Raw genomic sequence first — 19,666 nt, forward strand, 5'->3', positions numbered from 1 at the left:
ACCTTTTTTGCATGGTGCACACCTACTAATAATGTCCTCATAAAGACACTATTTTTCATTTACCTCCACGTGTACATTTACGTGTCTTCTCAGCCCAGTCGACACCTTCTACAGTCTGTGGTCGACACAGTGGCATTAACAGTTTTGATTCTACACCACGACTAGCTAACAACCCCTCACAGATGTTATATATCTTTATGTTTTCATTATACATTCACCCAGTGAATTAAGAGTGATTATAAGGTAGCAGCATGATTCCTAAAGCCATACTCTGTCTAGTGTTTTAACGTGTTTTCAGGATAAGTCCCAGTGAGGTGGTGTTGTGCTTAATTTCGCTCTATAACAACTTTAGTCATGGTCTACTCCTTTGACGCTCGGTGCGTCACGCCGTTACGTCGACAGAACAGGAAGTACGCTGAGCAGTCATACTGGTGATGATGATGATGATGGAGCTCTGTCTGGACGACAGTGCTCTTCACGATGCCGTCTGACACCTCCGCTGACATCATGCACTTCGTGTTCGCTTGACTCGAGATGTGACCGTGGATTCGAGTCAGAAATGGCTCTGTCGCTCGTAGCTAGCTAGCTGTTAGCTGAGCCCTCATCCATCCTGCTACAGAGCTCCACCAGAGCAGCAGCAGCAGCAGCAGCAGGCGGCTAGCGAGCTCAGCTGATCAGCTGCAGCAGCACTCAGAGCCCGGAGAGAAGATGATGAAGAGGCCTTAGACGGCAGATCTGCGCCGGTGTGTTCGGACATCAAATACAGGTAATGTCATTCATGAAGAGGTAAAGATTTAATCAGACTACAGGTTTGTCGCAGAGGCACGCACAGTTAAAAAACAGACCCAGATGTATGAGAAAGGTGGGGCTTAACAGGTAGTCAGTGCAGAATTATAAATAAAACGCTGCAGGTGTGAAATAATGGGACCATCATCCTTCATAATATTTCTGATGCTTCTGTTCTTTATAATTAATCTGATGGGGAACTGAGAAAAATCCAAAAACTTGTTGAAAGAAAAAAGGTATAGACATATGAATGATAATCAATCAGATATTTCGGCATAATTTTAAGTCAAACACAATATTCAATACATAAAAATAATTCTCTGTTTACTTTTTTACGGGATAGGTTTGAAACTGCCAGACAAATCAGTAAAATCACATAAAATGCATAAATTCATGTCTACATGTGGATCAAGTAAGTGCAGTTTTTCTAGATCTATTTTATATTTGTTTAGTTTCTGTCATTTTTTGTCTGCAAAATTATCAGATTTAAACGAATCTAAGCATTTTTTCTGGTATCTTAAACTGGTATTTTAATTTTTGCCTAAACTGATAATAATTTGCAGCCATGTATAGGCAGAGAAACATATATTGTCTTTGAACTTAATGATACACCTAACAGGAACCACCAGTGTTGAAAGTGAAGCTAATGCAGAAGTGTGCAATAATGCAGTTCTATTAAGCATGTTTACTGCCTGGTTAAAAAAAATTTAAGGACTTTAAGGACCACACTTAATGGGCGGTGTTTTTTTTTTTTTTTCTTCTTCTTCTTTTTTACACTCAAGAGGGTTATGAGTTGATTATAATTCGAGGCGAGCCTGCAGGTTGTAGCTGTTTGTCCACCTCAGCTCCATCTCTTTTTCAGTCTCTGGGTTGACTGTTTAAAACAGTGTTTTCAACATGGTGACTGTGGTCTTCAAAAGACAGATTCAGGAACCAGTGGGTGGCATCACCATGACTTTTGTCCCATTCTTTGTACAGCAGCCTATGTAACACCTAACCCTACACACCAGATAGACTCTTCTATATATCGATTGCATGGGTATATTTCACTTGCATCTGGGAAACCTCCCATACAAAGTATTTTAGAAAGGGCAGGACTTTTAAAGAAATTCTCTGAAGGACGCGTGACTAACGTTCTATCTGTCACATTCATTACGGGCCAATCAGAGCAACAAGACAAAATCAGGTAGCAGACATTTACAGCTACAATGCTAACCTGAGCTATACAGGCTAGTGCTGCCACAGTGTTTAAACAGCTAAGCTTGCTGGTGGCTGAAATTCATGCTCAAGCCTATCAGGAGATGTGCAATGACATCCCCTCTGCTAAGAGAAGATTTCAGTATGGCTCTTTGCTCTTGTTTTAATAAAAAATGTGGACAAGGTTTGATTAAACTGTTGCTTTTCTACAACTACATCAAAGCTAACTGCTACTGTGGCAATAGCTATTGTATACATCGACTAAGTGTACAACTCAAAACTACCCATAACGATCGCAAACTCATGCCAAGACAGGTCAGCAGAAATGCCAAAACATTTTTTTTTCCTTCGTGAAAGGCTTTATTTATGGCTCTTTTCCTCTTGTTTTAATAAAGAAATGTGGTCCAGTTCTGATTAAACTGTAGCTGCTAATCACCATATTGATTAAAAAGAGTGGTGCAGTATATTTTTTTTCTCTTATTGATTTAAATTGTTCTTTATTCATCAGTATTAATGTATTGCAAGGCATTGTTTCATCCCTGACATACTAAAACATCCGCTGACCACTACACCAGATGTTCTGGAAAAGCAATGTGAAGTCTACAGTTGAAAATTGAAATCTGAGACACTGATATGATATTAAAATCTTTTATTTAGCAGGGACGTCTGTGCATCATGTCCCGATTTGTTTGCATATAACCTGGGCAGACATTTTTTCTTTAGCAATGATGATCCCGGTCCCCTTGTCTCAGAAGAGCTCCTGATCTTTTGTGCCACTTTTATGTTTTTTTTTTTTTTGACTCTGTGCTGCACTCTCTCCATTTTATCTGCAAGTAAATATGATTAATCTGGTATTTTTGATGTAATGCAGATGGAGTAAAAAACATGAATAACCTATTGTTGTAAAAGAAAAGCAGCACTTTTCCGAGATGCTTTTGTCTGTTTCTCCTTTCACCCATAAATTTCATCCCCATTACTTCTAGATAATTTTGACAGAAATGCTCCATATTTGTCTTGTTTACAGTAACAGAGGTCTTTTTGATGGTTTTTGCTGATCTTTAATCTCTTCCACAGACATGTCGTCCCAGCTGCAGGCGTTCTCCTCTCCCTCCGTGTCCTCCAGTGCCTACTCTCGCTCAAAGAGGCTCAAAGTGGAGAACCCTTCCTGGGAAGGATCCAACCAGCTGGGCAATAATGGTTACTACCAGCAGAGCCCCTCCCAGGCAGCTGCACCCTCCACTTCCGACTCCAACTTCAACCAGGTGTACAACTCCAACCAGGTGCAGCCGCCCACCGCCGGCTCCAGGGAGCAGACGGTGGTGCGGGCGGCAGACAGCACAGGCAGCCTTCGGGGACCTCCCTCCTCCTCTTCCTCCTCCTCCTCCTCCAGCCGGCGTGTGAAGGATGCAGAGTCTTCTTCCCACCCGTGCGACCTCTACCACAAGCAGTACAGCCTGAAGAGGAAGAGTGAGGAGGTGGACAGCAGCGACAGCGTCCAGATCCTGGAGGAGCTTTCTGCTCCCGTTGTCTCAAACCGCACAGCTGGTGGAGGAGGAACCACGACTGCTCAGTCCATAGCACACTCCACTTCTACAACCAAGAGCAGCAACTCCCACAGCGAGGGAGACTACCAGCTGGTGCAGCATGAGATCCTGTGCTCCATGTCTAACAGCTACGAGGTGCTCGAGTTCCTGGGGCGGGGCACCTTCGGTCAGGTGGCTAAATGCTGGAAGAGAGGCACCAACGAGATAGTGGCTATTAAAATCCTGAAGAACCATCCCTCCTATGCTCGGCAAGGTCAAATTGAGGTGAGTTCTGTTAATAGAAATAAAATCTCCTGGGATGGTAGACACATGAGCCTGGAGATATAATCCCCCAAAAGCATTGTGGGAAATGTAATACTAAAATATCTTTATTTGTACAACACTACGGCTCAGATGATGTTCTTTGCAGATGGCTTAGAAATTGCTTTTTGATAAATGCATAACCTTCTTCCTCTTCTCTAACGCAGGTGAGCATCCTCAGCAGACTGAGCACCGAGAACGCAGATGAGTTCAACTTTGTGCGCTCCTATGAGTGTTTCCAGCACAAGAACCACACGTGCCTTGTGTTTGAGATGCTGGAGCAGAACCTCTACGACTTCCTGAAGCACAGCAAGTTCAGCCCTCTCATGCTCAAGTGCATACGGCCCATCCTGCAGCAGGTCGCCACAGCGCTGATGAAGCTGAAGAGCCTCGGTCTCATCCATGCTGACTTGAAGCCTGAAAACATCATGTTAGTGGATCCCCTGAGGCAGCCGTACAGGGTGAAAGTTATTGACTTTGGCTCTGCCAGCCACGTGTCCAAAGCTGTTTGTTCAACCTACCTGCAGTCACGCTACTACAGGTGAGTAAAGACAGGGTAATTCCTTTATTGCAACATTTAAAAAAACTTCACTTATCTTTTAATACTCACTTTCTCTGTGCTTTCAGAGCTCCTGAGATCATCCTGGGCCTTCCTTTCTGTGAAGCTATCGACATGTGGTCTCTGGGATGTGTTATTGCTGAGCTCTTCCTGGGATGGCCTCTTTATCCTGGTGCCTCAGAGTATGATCAGGTCAGCTGAAAAAACATGCATGTATATAAACTTTATTATAAGCACACTAAAAAAAAATGTAAAACGTTTAGCAATGTATTTATTCACTATATTCTCTCGTCACGACAAGTTGAAGTGATGGGGCAGTTTTCCTGTTAGAGCTTGTGGTTCCTGCTGCTATTTAATTGCTTGATATCTACAAGTACAGAGGTCCTTCTCAAGTTCTTCTCAAGTGTTTTATTTTCTTATTTGGGCATATTGCACTACACTACCTTTTAGTGTTTTTATTCTTATTTTAGCACCTTTTTATTTTATTTTAATTCATTTAAATGTATTTTTTATTTCATTTATTGCTATTTTATTCTTTAATCTAACCTCCAGTGTTTACTCATTTTAAACCTTTAAGATGGCGTTTCCTCGGTGCGTACTGGATACATAAGTTTCCTGTTCTTATAGTGCCTTTTATGTACAATGTATTTTGCCAGTATGGATTGCAGGTTGGGTGGAGTGGGTTTGGGTCATATTTCCTTTAATCTACTTTTATTTATTTGTCTGTTTGTAAAGCACTTTGTGCTACATTGTCTTGTATGAAAAGTGCTATATAAATAAAGTTTGATTTATTGATTGATTGAGATTATTATCTGGTACTTACGCTTTAGTGGCTGATCTGCTTAATCATTTTCTTTTTAACTACGGCTTAGCTTAGCTTAACTTAGCATTTAGCTTCTCTTGCTATGGCTCTTTTTCTATCTCTTGTATCCCTGGCCCTCCTTTCCAAAAATGGTATGTGTATCAAACAGGGTTTATTTCTAGCATAAGAGGCAAAGATTTCTCAATAATTAATGGTAAGTAGTGATGAAGTCGCCAAGTTTTGTATACATCACCATCCTCCAGATCAGCTAGTAGAAATATTCTATTGTAGCATATTGCTAAGATTTGGACCTGAATTAACTTAATATACATATATTTGGGTGTTCTGCTTAAGTAAGTGGTAAAGGGGTTTAGTTACTCTTTAAACAAAGTACGTCTTGTAAATCCCTAGAACTTAAAACCGATTCTCAAAGGGGTTTTGTCTGGGAATGTACATGAGGTGTAAAACGTCGGTTTGCATCTCAGTTATGGAAATTTTGTCTTTTCAGTTTTCTATATTTATATATTTTTTTACTTAAAGTTACATAAAAAGTCCTAAATGTATGAGTTGAACTGAAATATTGAAAACGTTTTTATCAAATGCTTATACCTATAAAAGGACAAACATAACTTGCCCAAGGGGATTTTTATACTGCTCTTATAGATCTCTGAGTTTTACATTTCTCTCCTCACAACTGACATTTTTCTGTTTCCTTCCTCAGATTCGTTACATTTCTCAGACTCAGGGCCTTCCTGCAGAATACCTGCTGAGCGCAGGAACAAAGACCAGCCGCTTCTTCAACAGAGGCCCCGACTCCAGCTACCCTCTCTGGAGACTCAAAGTGAGTCATTCCTCTGATATCGCTCCATAAAAAGAAACAAAACTGTTTGAAATAATCACATTCATGCAGAGCATTTATTGAATTCTTTTTATGCAGACGCCTGCGGAGCACGAGGCAGAGATGGGCATCAAATCAAAGGAGGCGAGAAAATACATCTTTAACTGTCTTGATGATATGATGCAGGTGAGGAAGGAGAATTTCAGATTTAATTCTCCTCCAAGGACACAGTATGTACAACCATGTGTGGGTGGGGAGTCTTCTCTGCTGCACGCAGAGTGACTGAAATATTAAAAGTATTTTGATATGCTTCCACGGGGGTTAGGAGGAATCATTTAAGTGCTGCTGTTTGACAAACAGACTTTGTGTCCGCCTGCAGGTGAACATGACAAACCTGGAGGGCACAGACATCTTAGCAGAGAAGGCTGACAGGCGGGAGTTCATCGACCTGCTGAAGAAGATGCTGACGCTTGACGCAGACAAGCGGATCACGCCGATGAAGACACTGAATCACCCGTTTGTTACCATGACACACCTGCTGCACTTCCCTCACAGCTCACAGTAAGACAACACAAGCTAAACTAACGCAGGACAGATTAGGAGGTCTTTATTTAATCTTTGAATTTAGTTTTCAGGATTTTTGTTAATAACCTGTTTCCTACTTAATTTTACAGCGTGAAGTCCTGTTTCCAGAACATGGATATATGTAAACGCAGATGCAGCGCCTTTGAGAACGGGAAAAATATGTTTGCCAGCAACAACACCCCGAGTGCAGCAACCAACCTCACCGTCACCTTCAGCAGCCAACTCAACCAGCACAACCAGGTGAGAGCTTCAGCTCTTCTCCCCTTTTTTTGTCTCTCATACTTTTATTCCTGATGATCCAGTTTTCAGTGCACTTGCTTCAGGTTAAAATAGTCACTGTCAGGTGTTAGTCCTACTTTTTCTAACTGTTTAAACAGTTGCTTTTACTTTACCATATGTGTGCTCGTTTTCAAACACAACGTTGGACTCATTTGTTTCATTAAGTGCCTGTAAAGTCAAGTTCACAGAGAAGTTGATTTACATTTAAAGAGGAAGTTGCACAACTAATACCTTTGTTTTGTCAGTCAGGGCTGTTCTTGTGAATGCAGTATCTTTAGATCACTTTGAGGGATTTCCTTCAAACTTGGCACAAATAAGGACTCTGACTGAAAGATTAACTGATTCATCATCATAACCTTCTTATTCTTTCCACTTATGGGGCATGTACAGCAGAGTGCAGCAGGGGATATACTATACAGTGCATTCTGAAAGTATTCTGACCCCCTTCACATTTTTCTTTTTTCTTATGTTCCAGCTTGATGCTGATGCATTTTTATTCTCAACCAATCTACACTCAGTACCCCATCATGACAAAGTGAAAACCCAATTTTAGACATTTTTTGCAAATTTATGAAAAATAAAAAAACTATCACATTGACATAAGTACTTAGACACTTGAAATTCCTCCCCCCTTGAAGGCCTCACAGCTAGAATGCATATCAGAGCAAAAACCGAGCCATAGGGTCAAAGGAACTGTCTGCAGAGCTCAGATACTGGATTGTTACAATACACAGATCTAAGGAAGGCTACAAAAAATCCTGTGGCTCTGAAGTTCCTCAAGAGCAAGGTGCCCCCAGAATTCTCACATGGAAGAAATTGGCACAACCAGAACTCTTTCAAGAGCCGGTTGCCCATAACCTGACACACCAGATGGATGTGTTTCACACATCCATCTGGTTAAACCTATCATAGACAGCATTTGGGAAAGGGCAGAGCCTTTGAAAAATAAAACTTTTTGGGTGATTCGATGAATGTTGTGTCTGTCACATCTTTATGGACCAATCAGAGCAACATAACACGTGACATAGCCGCTAGCGAGGTGCGCCCCTACCAAGGAGTAAACTCCATAGAGACAGAACTGACACAGTACTGAATTTAGACATGACAGTACATGACTTTTGTCATTTTTGAAAAGAAAACAATTCACTGCTGTTCTTTGTTCTTCTTTTAATGAAGAAATATCGTCAAGTTCTGATAAAACTGGCGCTTTAGCAGCATCCACGTCTTCCGTCACAATTGCACCGGCCTCTTCTCGCTGCTTGCTTACGTCATGACTCCGCCGTGCCCGAAAGTACTGCCTCTAGTTGCTGATTGGTCCTGTCACTTTCTAACCGGGCCCAAACAGTTCGGACGGCAGCTTTGCAAGATGGATTTGCTGATGAGAAACATGGATATGGGCAAATCCACCTGCTTTGCGAGGATAATAATCAAGCCCTCAACAAGCAAAAATAAAATCATGCTGAACATGCTATTTAAGTATAACAAATGCATGGAAATACCTCTATGAGTAGCAGGTTTTCAGGGAAGTATTCTGATTCCTTTAATAAGTAGGCAAGCCAATATTACTCTTTCAAAAACTGGATTACCAGTCTTGCACTGAAAATATTACAGTGAAGTATAAAGTAGTAGTAAGAGGAAAAAGTGTCAGATAAATGTACCTGATCAGAAAAATGGCCCCTGTTCGTTTATGAGGAGGCAATGATATGCTTAAATATGGTATAGCATGCTGTTAATGTAGAACCATGCATTAATGTTTCAGCTGTAGTTTTCCCTCGCGTTTGTTCGACAGTATAAAATGTCAGTGCATATTTATAAGGTAATCCTTCACCTAGATTTGATAAATGTTCCAAGGTGTTGTTATACGTAAATGTGACGTAACATGCAGAGATGCATGTATACCTGGCAAGAACCTTGATTGTTTACTGCCAGAAGTTCTGTGTTAACTTTTATATATATGGGATTTATTCAAGTCTTGGGGACTTTTTGCTGTCACTCTTATGTACTGGTGTTTTTGTTGTTGTTTTCTCTCACAGATGGCGTCTACAGGAGGTCAGTCTCTGTCCCTCAGCAGTAACGTCCCTCTGCTGAACTACCAGCCCGGCCTCTACCAGCAGGCCACCATAAACATACCAGGCCTGACCCAGCAGGGCGTCCCTCTGCAGACTAGACCCACCCAGCTCTGCACCCAGACTGAGCCCTTCCAGCAAACTCTGATAGTTTGCCCGCCCACCATCCAGGGTGAGGATGCCAGATGTTTCTGTCAGGTTCACTCTTAATTTGTAAACTGTAGAGACCTTTACAGGCATTTTTCTTTTATATAGTTAACTCCATGATCCCTAAATGTTTTATTCCCTATAATTTCTCTTTCTACACATTTGTTGAAGAAAACCTGTAGATGAATCTACCTCTGTCTTTTCCTCATAGGTCTTCAAACCTCCAGTAAGCCGTCTGGTTATCCAGTCAGAATGGATAATTCAGTGCCCTTAGTTCCTCAGAACCAGTCGTCCCAGTCTCTTCACATCCAGCCTGGCATGCTGACACAGGTAGGACTCAATAATAAGGAGTTTATTAACAGTTTCAAACCTTTTCTTGCTTTCATCACTTGAAGCAATGTATGAAATGGCAAGTTTCAGATGTTTCTACATTGTTTTTTGTTCTACTGAACCGACTTTTCCCTTCTTACCTTCTCAAGTTGTTTGACAGAGTAACTTTTTAGAGGTTGAAATATCTAAAATGGATGAAATTTGATACAACAGAGAAGTTAAAGAGGTGAAGACGCATTTTTGTGTGACAGAACTTTGCTTTGCCTCTTTCCTGCTTCATTTATCATCTCATGACCCCGATAATTTATCTTGGGACCCTCTGAAGGGGTCCTGACCCTGTTGTTGGTAACCTCTGAGCTAGGCTGCATTCCTGCCCCATCTCTACTACCAACATCAGTAAAAAATGCATGTAAATTTATTGTAGTAACAGCACAAAATCTGCTTTTATTGAAAAAATATATCACTAGTTTACATGTGGTTGGTCATGTTGGACTGTCATTTCCTTAAAACATGCCTCCCCCTTGCCCTCCTTATCCTTGATACCAAATCAAGACCACCCTCCTATTCATGGTGTTGTAAATTTACAGTGCAGGTATCTATCTTAACATCTCCCCTCTTTAACTTCCCCTCACACCTCCTCTCAGGCCTCCCTGGACCCCTTGCTGGTGAGCAGCCTGTACGCCTCTGTGGCAGGGCTGCAGAGCTTAGACTCAGTCCGGCTCCCAGTTGGCTGTAGGGGTGAAAGTCTCAGTGGTTTACTGGATCAGAATGTCTCCATGCTGGTAAAACATCATCATCATCACCATAACCTTCTTCCTCTTTCCTCCTATTGGACATGTACTGTGTTCCAGCAGAGCGCAGGAGATTTAATGTGTATAAAACTCACCAGTCTGGGTTTGTTCTGACGCTTGCAGCTTCAGTGGCTGGATGCAAATACCTCTGGATGTGCAAATACAATAACATACATTTGCATTCTTTTTCTTTCCAACTATCCCTTTTTCAGTTTTAAACTTTTTCTGAAAATGCATTCAAAACATGGTTGAGTTTGTAGCTTGGACACAAAACATGCACAGCTTGAAGACTTATGCTACAAAAATAATAAAAAAAACTCCATCAGGAGTCATTGTAACATTGAATACCATGTAAGCGTCTCCCTTCCCTTTTTCTCTCCCTCCTATCTTTTTTAGATGGGCTGTCTTATGCCCACTTCTCTTTTTCACAGCACAAGACTGAATCTCTGAATCTCAGCATGCTTAGCATCACAACCTGAGTGAAATGTTTTCCTGTCCCTTTAAATCTGGTTTGGTATTTACTGCTTCTCTTGGCACATTTCTGTCTGAGCAGAAACAAAGCAGCTCTCTCTGCAGAGGAACAATTCTGGAAAGATGCACAAGATTTAATTCTTCAGTTGGAGCCGTTGTGCATCAGGCTGGGCACAGAATAGGGGAATGGAAAGTATTTAAAACGGAACTGCAGCATCCAAAAAAAATGGCCTAAAAATAATACACCTATTTTTTATACAATGTCATGTTCACTTTTTTGATCAGATTCATGCAGAGAGTGTTATCTGCTTTTTAACAGATGGTTTTGGGTCTGACCGTGGATTTATTTCTCGATACTAATGACAAATACATAACAGAATTGGGTGTACTGCAAAGTTTGTTTTTATTTTCAAGAAATTTGTCATGTGTAAAAACAAGTTACAGAAGTACAACCTTACTTCAACAGAATGGGGGGTTTTATAAAATGCAAATAAAACAGAATGCAATGATTTGCAAATCTTATAAAATTAAGATTTTATTGAAAATAGAACACAGATGACGTATCAGATGTTTAAACTCAGACATTGTGTTATTTCATGAAAAATATTAGCTCATATTAAATTTGATGGCATCACCACATCTTAAGTAAGGATGGGGCAAGAAAAGGCTGGAAAAGTAAGTGATACTTAGAAAAAAACAGCTGGAGGAGCATTTTGAAACTAATCATGTTAATTGGTACCAGGTCAGTAACATGACTGGGTGTAAAAGGAGCATTTTAGAATGGCGGAGTCTCTCAGAAGTAAAGATGGGCAGAAGTTTATCAATCTGCGACAAAACTGAGTCTAAAAATGTGGAACAGTTTCAGAAATGTCAAATTGCGAAGACACAGAATATCAAAGCATCTACAGTGCATGATATCAAAAACTGCAGTGCATCTGGTCAGTATTGGATGCTTGTGATCTCCAGACTCTCAGCTAGCATTATATTAAAGACAGGCATGATTCCGTACTGTAAATCACTTAATGGGATTTCCCGAAATCATTCACTGTCAACATGTTTCACCGTGCCATCCACAAATGCAAGTTAAAGCTGTATCGGCAAAGAAGACATACGTGAAAACGAACCACAAGCTTGTTTAAAATGGATTGAGGCAAAATGGAAAACTATTCTGTGGTCAGATGAATCAAAATGTGAAATTGTTGTTGGAAATCCATGGACACAGTGTCCTACAGACTAATGAGGAGAAGGACCACCCAGCTTGTTATCAGCCTACAGTTCAAAAGTCAGTATCTCTGATGGTATGGGGTTGCATCAGTGACTATTGTGTACCTTACACATCTGGGACGGCACTATCAAGGCTCAAAGTATACGGATGTTTTAGAGCAACATCTCTCTCAGGGAAGGCCTTACATTATTCAGCAAGACAATGCTAAACCACATACCACACCCATCACAACAGCATGACTTCACAGTAGAAGAGTCTGTGTGCTGAACTGGCCTGCCTACAGTCCAGACCTTTCCCAATAGAATAGGGCTGAATGATTTGCGAGAAAAATCTAATTGCGTTTTTTCCCCCCAATACATTGCAATTGCGATTTAATATGCAATTATTTTTAGGTTCCTCATAGATTGTTCAACAAACACAAGCAATAAACCATTCTATATTATAACTAACACAATGTTAGATAAATCTGTCAACTGTGGTTGTTTTAAATGTGCTATATAAATAAAGTTTAATTGAATTGAATTGAATTGAATAAATAAAAGTAGAGATGAAAGATTTGAAAAAAAATTGATAATTCTAATTTTGGCTTAAATAGCAAATTTGACATCAATTGCAATACTAAAGGGGATTATTATTCATTTAATGTTGTTCTTGTTTAGAATATTATACATGAACAGGAAAGGTAGGATTTTTGTAAACTATTCCAAAACAGTCATTTGACTGTATGCATAATTTGTAAAGCATAAAATCAGACAAGAATGGGACAACGTTCCTTTCCCACAACTTCAGCAACTGGTCTCCTCACTTCCCAGATGTTTACAGACTGTTGTTAAAATAAGAGGGGAGGCTACACAATAGTAAGCATGGACCTGTCCCTACTCTCTTTGAAACATGTTGCTGCCATCAATCAAAAGGAGCAAACATTGTCATGAAATGTTAAAATTCACCATTTTCAACATCTGATATGTTTGTTTTATTGTGAATAAAAAATTTGTTTAGGAGGTTCGAAAATAATTGCATTCTGTTTTAATTTACATTTTACACAGCGCCCCAACTTTTTTGGTAATTGAGTTGTAGAATAAAATAAAAAAAGGCTATCAAAACAGGAATACTCCTACTGACATGGAGCTTAAATAGAGTTGGATAAAGATATAAAAGCAGTATTGAAAAAACTCTCCCTGCACTTTTCTCTCCCTGGAAAGTGAAATTCATGCTTGGTTTGCATCTAAACCTGAGGGAAGTGATTTGTTTTTCTGTCCTGTTTTGGTGTTTTCTGCCTCTTCTGCACATTTCTCTCTAGGCAATAACAAAAGCAGCTTTCTCTGCACAGGAACAATTCTGTAAACAAGATGCTTATGGTGGCTGTGAGGCATGATACTGAAATGTGCTGCTAAGTGTTTAAAGTGAAACTTGTTGGTCGTCTTTGTGCAGGATGGAGATAGGAATGTTGCAACAAACTGCATGATGCTTTCTTTTCAGTTCATTCTTGAAGAAAATAACATCTCTTCTATTTCTCTATGATCAACAACATACAGCACTTCTTCATTGGATGAGAGGTAAAGTTTTAAAGCTTAGAGCAATTTTTTTTTTACAGTTTTAATGTTTGTGTGCATGCAGCAGGGCTGGCCTGCAGGGACACAGCAGATCCTCATCCCCTCCACATGGCAGCAGATGCCCGGCATGGCCATCCATAACCCGGGGCAGGCTGTGGTGCCCGACTCACCCATGGGCGCTCCAATCTCCGACAGCCAGCAATCTTCAGGCTGGAGGTGAGTTTCATCCATAAATACTCAGAGTCTTCATGATGTGTCTGAAAGCTTCAGGTCACTCTGCCCTTTTTTGCCTTTTCAAAGGGGTCGTCATGGAAACCAGTACGATGCGGTCAGCCAGCAGGACTCTGGGGTCGGGCGTCATGCTGCCTCACAAAACCACAACTCAGGGGCTGCTCACACAAGATCCCAGCAGGGCAAGAGGTCAAAGGCTCGACACGCAGAGAGCAGAGCCAGGTATCCTGTCAAACTCACATATTTTCACATTTTCTGCATGATCTTTGGGGTAAATCGTCCATAAATTGTACCTTTAGTTGTTTGATCTAATTTCTTTTGTTTGCCACACAGCAACTTTAATCAAACCTTTTATTAGACTTATAAGATTTATTTTGGGAGCATCTTTGTTCCTCCAGGCCTGTGTCATCAGTCCACTCAGCCTCCACTGTGGTCCACAACACGTCAGCTTATGCCGGTGACCAGTCCCAGCCCATCGTCATCTCTGACACGCCCAGTCCTGCTGTCAGCATCATCACCATCCACAGCGACTCAGAGGATGAGGACGACAGGAAGTTCCCTGCAGCCTGGTATGCTACCCTCCTAACATTTTGTCTACATTTTTAAAATATATATATATATATATATATATATATATATATATATTGTTTACAAAAAGTTATTAACTTTTCTCTCTCACAGCTCTGGAACAAGCCAGAGGCCCAACGTGATCAGCTGTGTGACTGTACACGACTCTCATGACTCAGACTCGTCCACCAGCAGCCCCCTGAGCCCAAAGACCACCTCACAGCCCACAAAGTCTCTGGCTGTCATCATGCCCTCTGTGAAGAGCCAGCCGGGAGAGAGCACAACACATAAAGCCCCAGCAGCTCCAGGTCCTCCAGGACTGAGATCCACTCTCAGCCCACATTTGTTTGCATTTTATCCAACCATAAATATAATATCCTAGTCAGATAAGCCACATCTTATATTAAAGTCCTTCTCTAATCAACACTTGGATGAACAGTTTAAACCAAAATGGCATATATCCATGTATCATGCTTGTCTTTAACCTTCATTATCTCATTGTATTCTGTCTGGGTTTGTACCCCTAGATCAACCACCAAGCAGCTCTGGGAAGTCTAAGAAAGGGTCAGCTCAGCAGTCAAGCCGGTCAGGAGAAACAAACACTGATCGCCATCAGCGTGCTGCATCCAGCAGGTCTCAGCCTCTGAACCTCAGTCAGGTAGACCTCGTTCAAATGTTGTCGATGTCTGCTGCTAAAGTGAGCCCAAGTGCCTGTAACAGCTAGAGCTGTGAAAAAATATCAATACGGTAATATATCGCGATACTTTCACATGCAATACAATATCAATACTTCAACTCTTAACATCGATTTTTTTGTAAAAAATGAAAAATTCATATTTTAGCTGAGTTGTTAGCAAAATACCGCACCTCCACTGCGGTAGATGGCGCCGAAGAGTTACTCTGCTGTATGTCGCCACAGCATTTCCTGTAGAAGCAGTCAGAGTGCATAGGTAAAAAGGGGCAGACATGGCAGACAAAATAACAACACCTGCACAATTCAAAGCAGACGTTTGGAAGCATTTTGGCTTCAAAGTTAAAACAGGGAGCAAAAACAGGGAGTTAGAGAAAGGAAATGCTGTTTGCAAGCTCTGTCTTGCTGCCATGAAATATATTTTTCTTAGTTCTGTGTAGAATATCGCAATATATCACAATATCCTGATATATCATGATACTATCGCATCGTGACCCAAGTATCGTGATGCGTATCGTATCGTGAGGTTCTTGCCAATGCTCACCCCTGGTAACAGCTATACGTTGGTTGAGGTTAATTAGAGCACTCTGGGACATACATTTATAAAACCATCCTGTCACTTGTGGAGTTATATGGTTTAGTTAGGCCTGGCTGTTTTGACATTGTTTAAAAAGAAAAAAGAAAAAAACAAGATGAATAAGATGACCATGAAATGTGTATTTAAGGGGGTATCAAATAACAGTCTGTGCTGATAGCTGCAGTTTTTCACACTGGCAGTTTTCATTTAACACAGATCCTGTATAGGCTAGAATTTTTAAGCGTTCTGAGTGCAAAGCCATGCTCACATTTAGCAGGGGTTTTTTTTTTTGCACTCTCAGTTACTTTTGAAGCAGTGCTGTACTTTTCTGTGTCACTCCTCCCTCACTGACCAATCAAATCAATAGTGGCTGATTTCTGTTATCTGCTTTGTCAAATGCCAGTGGCAGAGAAGAAACTAACCTGATATTGACCTTGTGAGGGAACAGAACAAGTTTCCAGGATTTGCTCTGCTGCTAAAGCCATGACAGACATGCCATTGAACTAAATAACATGAAATAATATCAAAAATATAAATTATTAAATTATTTTTTTTCTCTTATTTCAAGTGAAGGGTTTGTCATTAAACTGGCATATTCAAATTAACCTTGCAAAGCAGATGGATTGGCCACATCCCATGTCTGTCATCAGGCAAATCCATCTTGCAAAGCTCCAATCTGAAATGACTGAACCAGATCTGAAAACAGATCTGACCAATCAGCATCATTTGAGGAGAATGAAGCAGTAGCTTCTTTCAGGGTTTAGTAGTACTGGGAGCCAAAAGAAATGGCTGCAGCTGGTGTAGCCATTAGCTCGGATGAAACTAGAGTATGGTAGCTATCAGAACTGGACCACATTTCTTTTATTAAATAAAGGGCAAAGAACAGCACTGAAAGCTTTTCATAGCAGAATGTGTTCTCTCTTATCCCAACTGTCTTAGGCATGAGTTTGTGAGCGTTTAGATGTACCGTAAGTATATACAACAGCTGCCACTGGTGTAGCGATTAGCTCTGATAGCTCTGATGTAGCTTTAGTATAGCAGCAGTTTTATCAGAACTGGGCAACATTTCTTTTTTGGCATTTCTTAGGACCGGCTTTTGCAGGGGTTTCTCAAAGAACAAGTTCCACTGTTCATAGCCTGTAACAAGGCCTGTCTGCCAGGCTCCAGTTACTACTGAAGCTGCACATGCTTACTACCTCTTTTTGTCTTGTTGTTCTGATTGGCTCATAATAAAATGTGACAGACAGAGCATTCGTCCAATCACCATCCAAGAATTTTATGAAGGCGCTGCCCTTCCCTTTGTATGGGAGATTTTACAGATTAATGTGAAATATATCCTATGATTTTATGAGACAGTCTGTCTGGTGTGTTCTCAGGTTCTATTGAAATTGGCTGAATATTGGAAGTATATTTAAAGGTTTAATTGGATTTTTACAAAGACAACTGCCTTTGTACAAGGGGTGTGCAAACACAACCACTAGCCTATTGGTGTCCCAAAAAAGACAGTTTTTTATCTATGCACAGATGGGATGAAGATGGAGTCAGAACACAAAAGACAGGGAACTATAAAATGAGAAGGTTACTATTGGTGCTGCTTGACTCTTGCACATTTCTGCTTGCCATTGAGAAGAATGCTTGTATTGAGTATGCAATGTAAATAATGGGCTTTGCTTTTTCAGTTGTTGAAATTCCTCATATAACCTGACGTTGGTCAGACATAAAGGATATATAATGTCACACAGAAATAGGTTAAATGTTTTCTGATGTTTCAGGTCCAGCAGTCTGTGATGTCATCATCCCACGACCAAACAGGAAGCAGTACTTCTCTGAGGCGTCAGCCCACATACCCTCCTCCTGTCTCCTCACACACATCCTATCGACTTCACGAGAACCCTCTCTTCAGCTCTACCCCGAACCTGTACGCCTACCCGGCATCAGCAGCCCTGGCCTCCGTTTCACAGGCTGTGGATCAGATGCAGGGCGGGTCGTCCCGTCACGGCAGGGGAGGCAGCACTTACTCCTCACTGGCTCTGCTGCAGAAGAACAGCGGCCTGGCCCTCGGAGGGTCTGCTGCGGGACAGTATGGCAACCACCACCACCAACAACAACAGCAGCCGCTGGGAGGACCGCCTTTCCACCACTCCAGTGCTTCTTACCAGAGGAAACTGAACCAGTACCCATACCTGTGAAAGACTCAGCTGAGGCTCTGAATGAAGACCAAATGGAGACCGACACTAGAGAGGAGCACAAGCTCACTACGACTGACTGTGATCAGACTTCATTTCCTTAACCTTTCCTTCCTGTTTGATTCTTATTCCTCTGGTTACTCAGAATGTATTTTATTCGTGATCAGTTTTTAATTTATTCAGAATTTGGATTTGAATTACAACAAGTTAAAAGCAAAACAGTGCGGTTTGGAGGTATCCAGTTACATATTTTTTCCACTGTGTTTGACAAATTGTTAAATGTTGAAAAGACATGAGTGAAAAGTTAAAAAAGGACGTTTGCATTCATAAAAGGTCAAATTTGTGGAGACTGCACGTCTTAATTTCCATAATCCCTAAATTTATGACCAAAAACAAGAAATAGTCTGATGACTTGCAGACTACATTGTTACATTTAATTTTTAACATGTTCAGCCCTAAATTTTATCTTTTTTTGAAAAGTATTGAGGAGGAACTGGAACTTGCTGCTCTTTATGATAAGTATTATTACCATTACTATTATTTGTATCACACTCATTGTTTTAAAGTTGCATTTACATCTTCACAATCGCCTTACCTATTTGTAGTAATAACGTCTTTTATTTAAACCTTTAATATGTAAGGATGTTGTGATAATATCAATTATGTTGTGTTTAATTTGAATGTGCCGTGTGCGTGTTTTACCTGTATTATGGAAAAAATGAAGGTAAGCTATGTACTGTATAATGACGTGTCACTGTGTCCTTCAGATGTTTTCCATGTAGATTATTTTTTATTTCTTGGATTACAGTATTTATATGTTCAGTATGTTGAAGATTAGGGTGTTGTATTTAGAGGGGATCGCCCTGTTTTTTACACTTTTCACAGTTGTACTTAAGGTTGCTTGTGTCTGACATGAAGTAGCATTCAGGACAGGTTGGTAAACTCTGGCTTCGCTGACTTTTTTAGTGTCGCTTGCAGAAATAACGTTAAGATAATTTGAAAGACAGACACATAAATTGATTTTGGGAAAATAAGCTCTTGTCTTGTGAAGTGATGTTTGTGAAGTAAAGCGTGCACATAAAATCTGATTGGATTAAAGTATCATTTAAAGTCAGAGCCATTTAGGTTGCAATTCACAGTAATGTGTTTTGATTTGTGGATAATCAAACCTGATTTATAAAATATAAATTGATGTTCAGTATGTAACCGCTTCTAAAATTATTGGTTTGGTGAAATGATGGGTGTTTTTACAATCCTGCTGTGTTGTGAAGTGCTACATTAACTAGGACACACAATGAACCTTAACCCCTATACGCAATAAAATCCTCTAAAAATGAAACCTGGAGACTCTCTGATTATTACATTTATTAACTTTTTTTTTAAAACTGTCTTACATAATTAAAGATGCATCCATTTTAATTTACACTCCGAGACATGAGGCACCTGGAGTACAGATGGCTTGGTGGTGGCGATGAAAGGGTGCATGATAGCATGACGGAGCTAAACATGGACACCACTGAGACGTAACGGAGGTGGCTGGTGGTGAGGAAGGTTGCAACTGACTGCAGAGGTGAGGATAACAGATTTTTAGATATGACAGCACCAAGGTGATTGCTCGAGAGGGGATGTGGCAAAATTGGATTGGCTTAGAATGAAAGTGAGTAGACGCCTACAGCATCTGATTACCTTAGTGGGAAAAGGGAGACTTGGATGACTGGAAATGAAACTGTCTTCTAAGCTAAGCTCAATTTTTATGTTTCTATCCCAATGTGAGCTTTTGCAATAAACAAACAGCAATGATTTATTGCACTAAAAACAAAATTTTATTTATGCAAAAAAGTAATGTCTTCTTACTTAGGATGTGTACATTTTACATGCTCTCGCCATTATCATGCAGTCAGATAAAACTCAAGCGTGCTATCAGCTACATTCAGACAAATT

At 40.5% G+C, this 19,666-nt stretch overlaps 1 protein-coding gene across 3 annotated transcripts; it reads left to right on the forward strand.

The window, feature by feature from the left end:
* Positions 1–423: 423 nt before the first annotated feature.
* Positions 424–19,044, forward strand: hipk1a (homeodomain interacting protein kinase 1a). Of its 3 annotated transcripts, XM_041799569.1 has the most exons (17): positions 424–766; positions 3,058–3,791; positions 3,995–4,368; positions 4,455–4,578; positions 5,910–6,029; positions 6,126–6,212; positions 6,406–6,587; positions 6,701–6,851; positions 8,924–9,128; positions 9,315–9,433; positions 10,078–10,215; positions 13,538–13,689; positions 13,774–13,926; positions 14,103–14,273; positions 14,386–14,579; positions 14,799–14,929; positions 17,312–19,044. In XM_041799569.1, the coding sequence occupies exons 2-17, from the start codon at positions 3,060–3,062 to the stop codon at positions 17,726–17,728; spliced, it is 3,450 nt and encodes a 1,149-aa protein (XP_041655503.1). In that variant the 5' UTR covers positions 424–766; positions 3,058–3,059; the 3' UTR covers positions 17,729–19,044. The 3 variants fall into 3 exon arrangements, with proteins under 3 accessions (XP_041655503.1, XP_041655504.1, XP_041655505.1); XM_041799570.1 differs by lacking the exon at positions 10,078–10,215; XM_041799571.1 differs by lacking the exon at positions 10,078–10,215 and having other exon boundaries at positions 13,541–13,689.
* Positions 19,045–19,666: the final 622 nt, after the last annotated feature.

Source organism: Cheilinus undulatus, linkage group 11, assembly GCF_018320785.1.
Source record: "Cheilinus undulatus linkage group 11, ASM1832078v1, whole genome shotgun sequence".
Lineage (NCBI taxonomy): Eukaryota > Metazoa > Chordata > Actinopteri > Labriformes > Labridae > Cheilinus > Cheilinus undulatus.

Coding starts and splice junctions, on each gene's coding strand:
- hipk1a (XM_041799569.1), top strand. CDS start 3,060: ATGTCGTCCCAGCTGCAGGCGTTCTCCTCTCCCTCCGTGTCCTCCAGT. Junction 6,213..6,405: donor GTCTTGATGATATGATGCAG/GTGAGGAAGGAG, acceptor GTCCGCCTGCAG/GTGAACATGACAAACCTGGA. Junction 9,434..10,077: donor AGCCTGGCATGCTGACACAG/GTAGGACTCAAT, acceptor ACCTCCTCTCAG/GCCTCCCTGGACCCCTTGCT.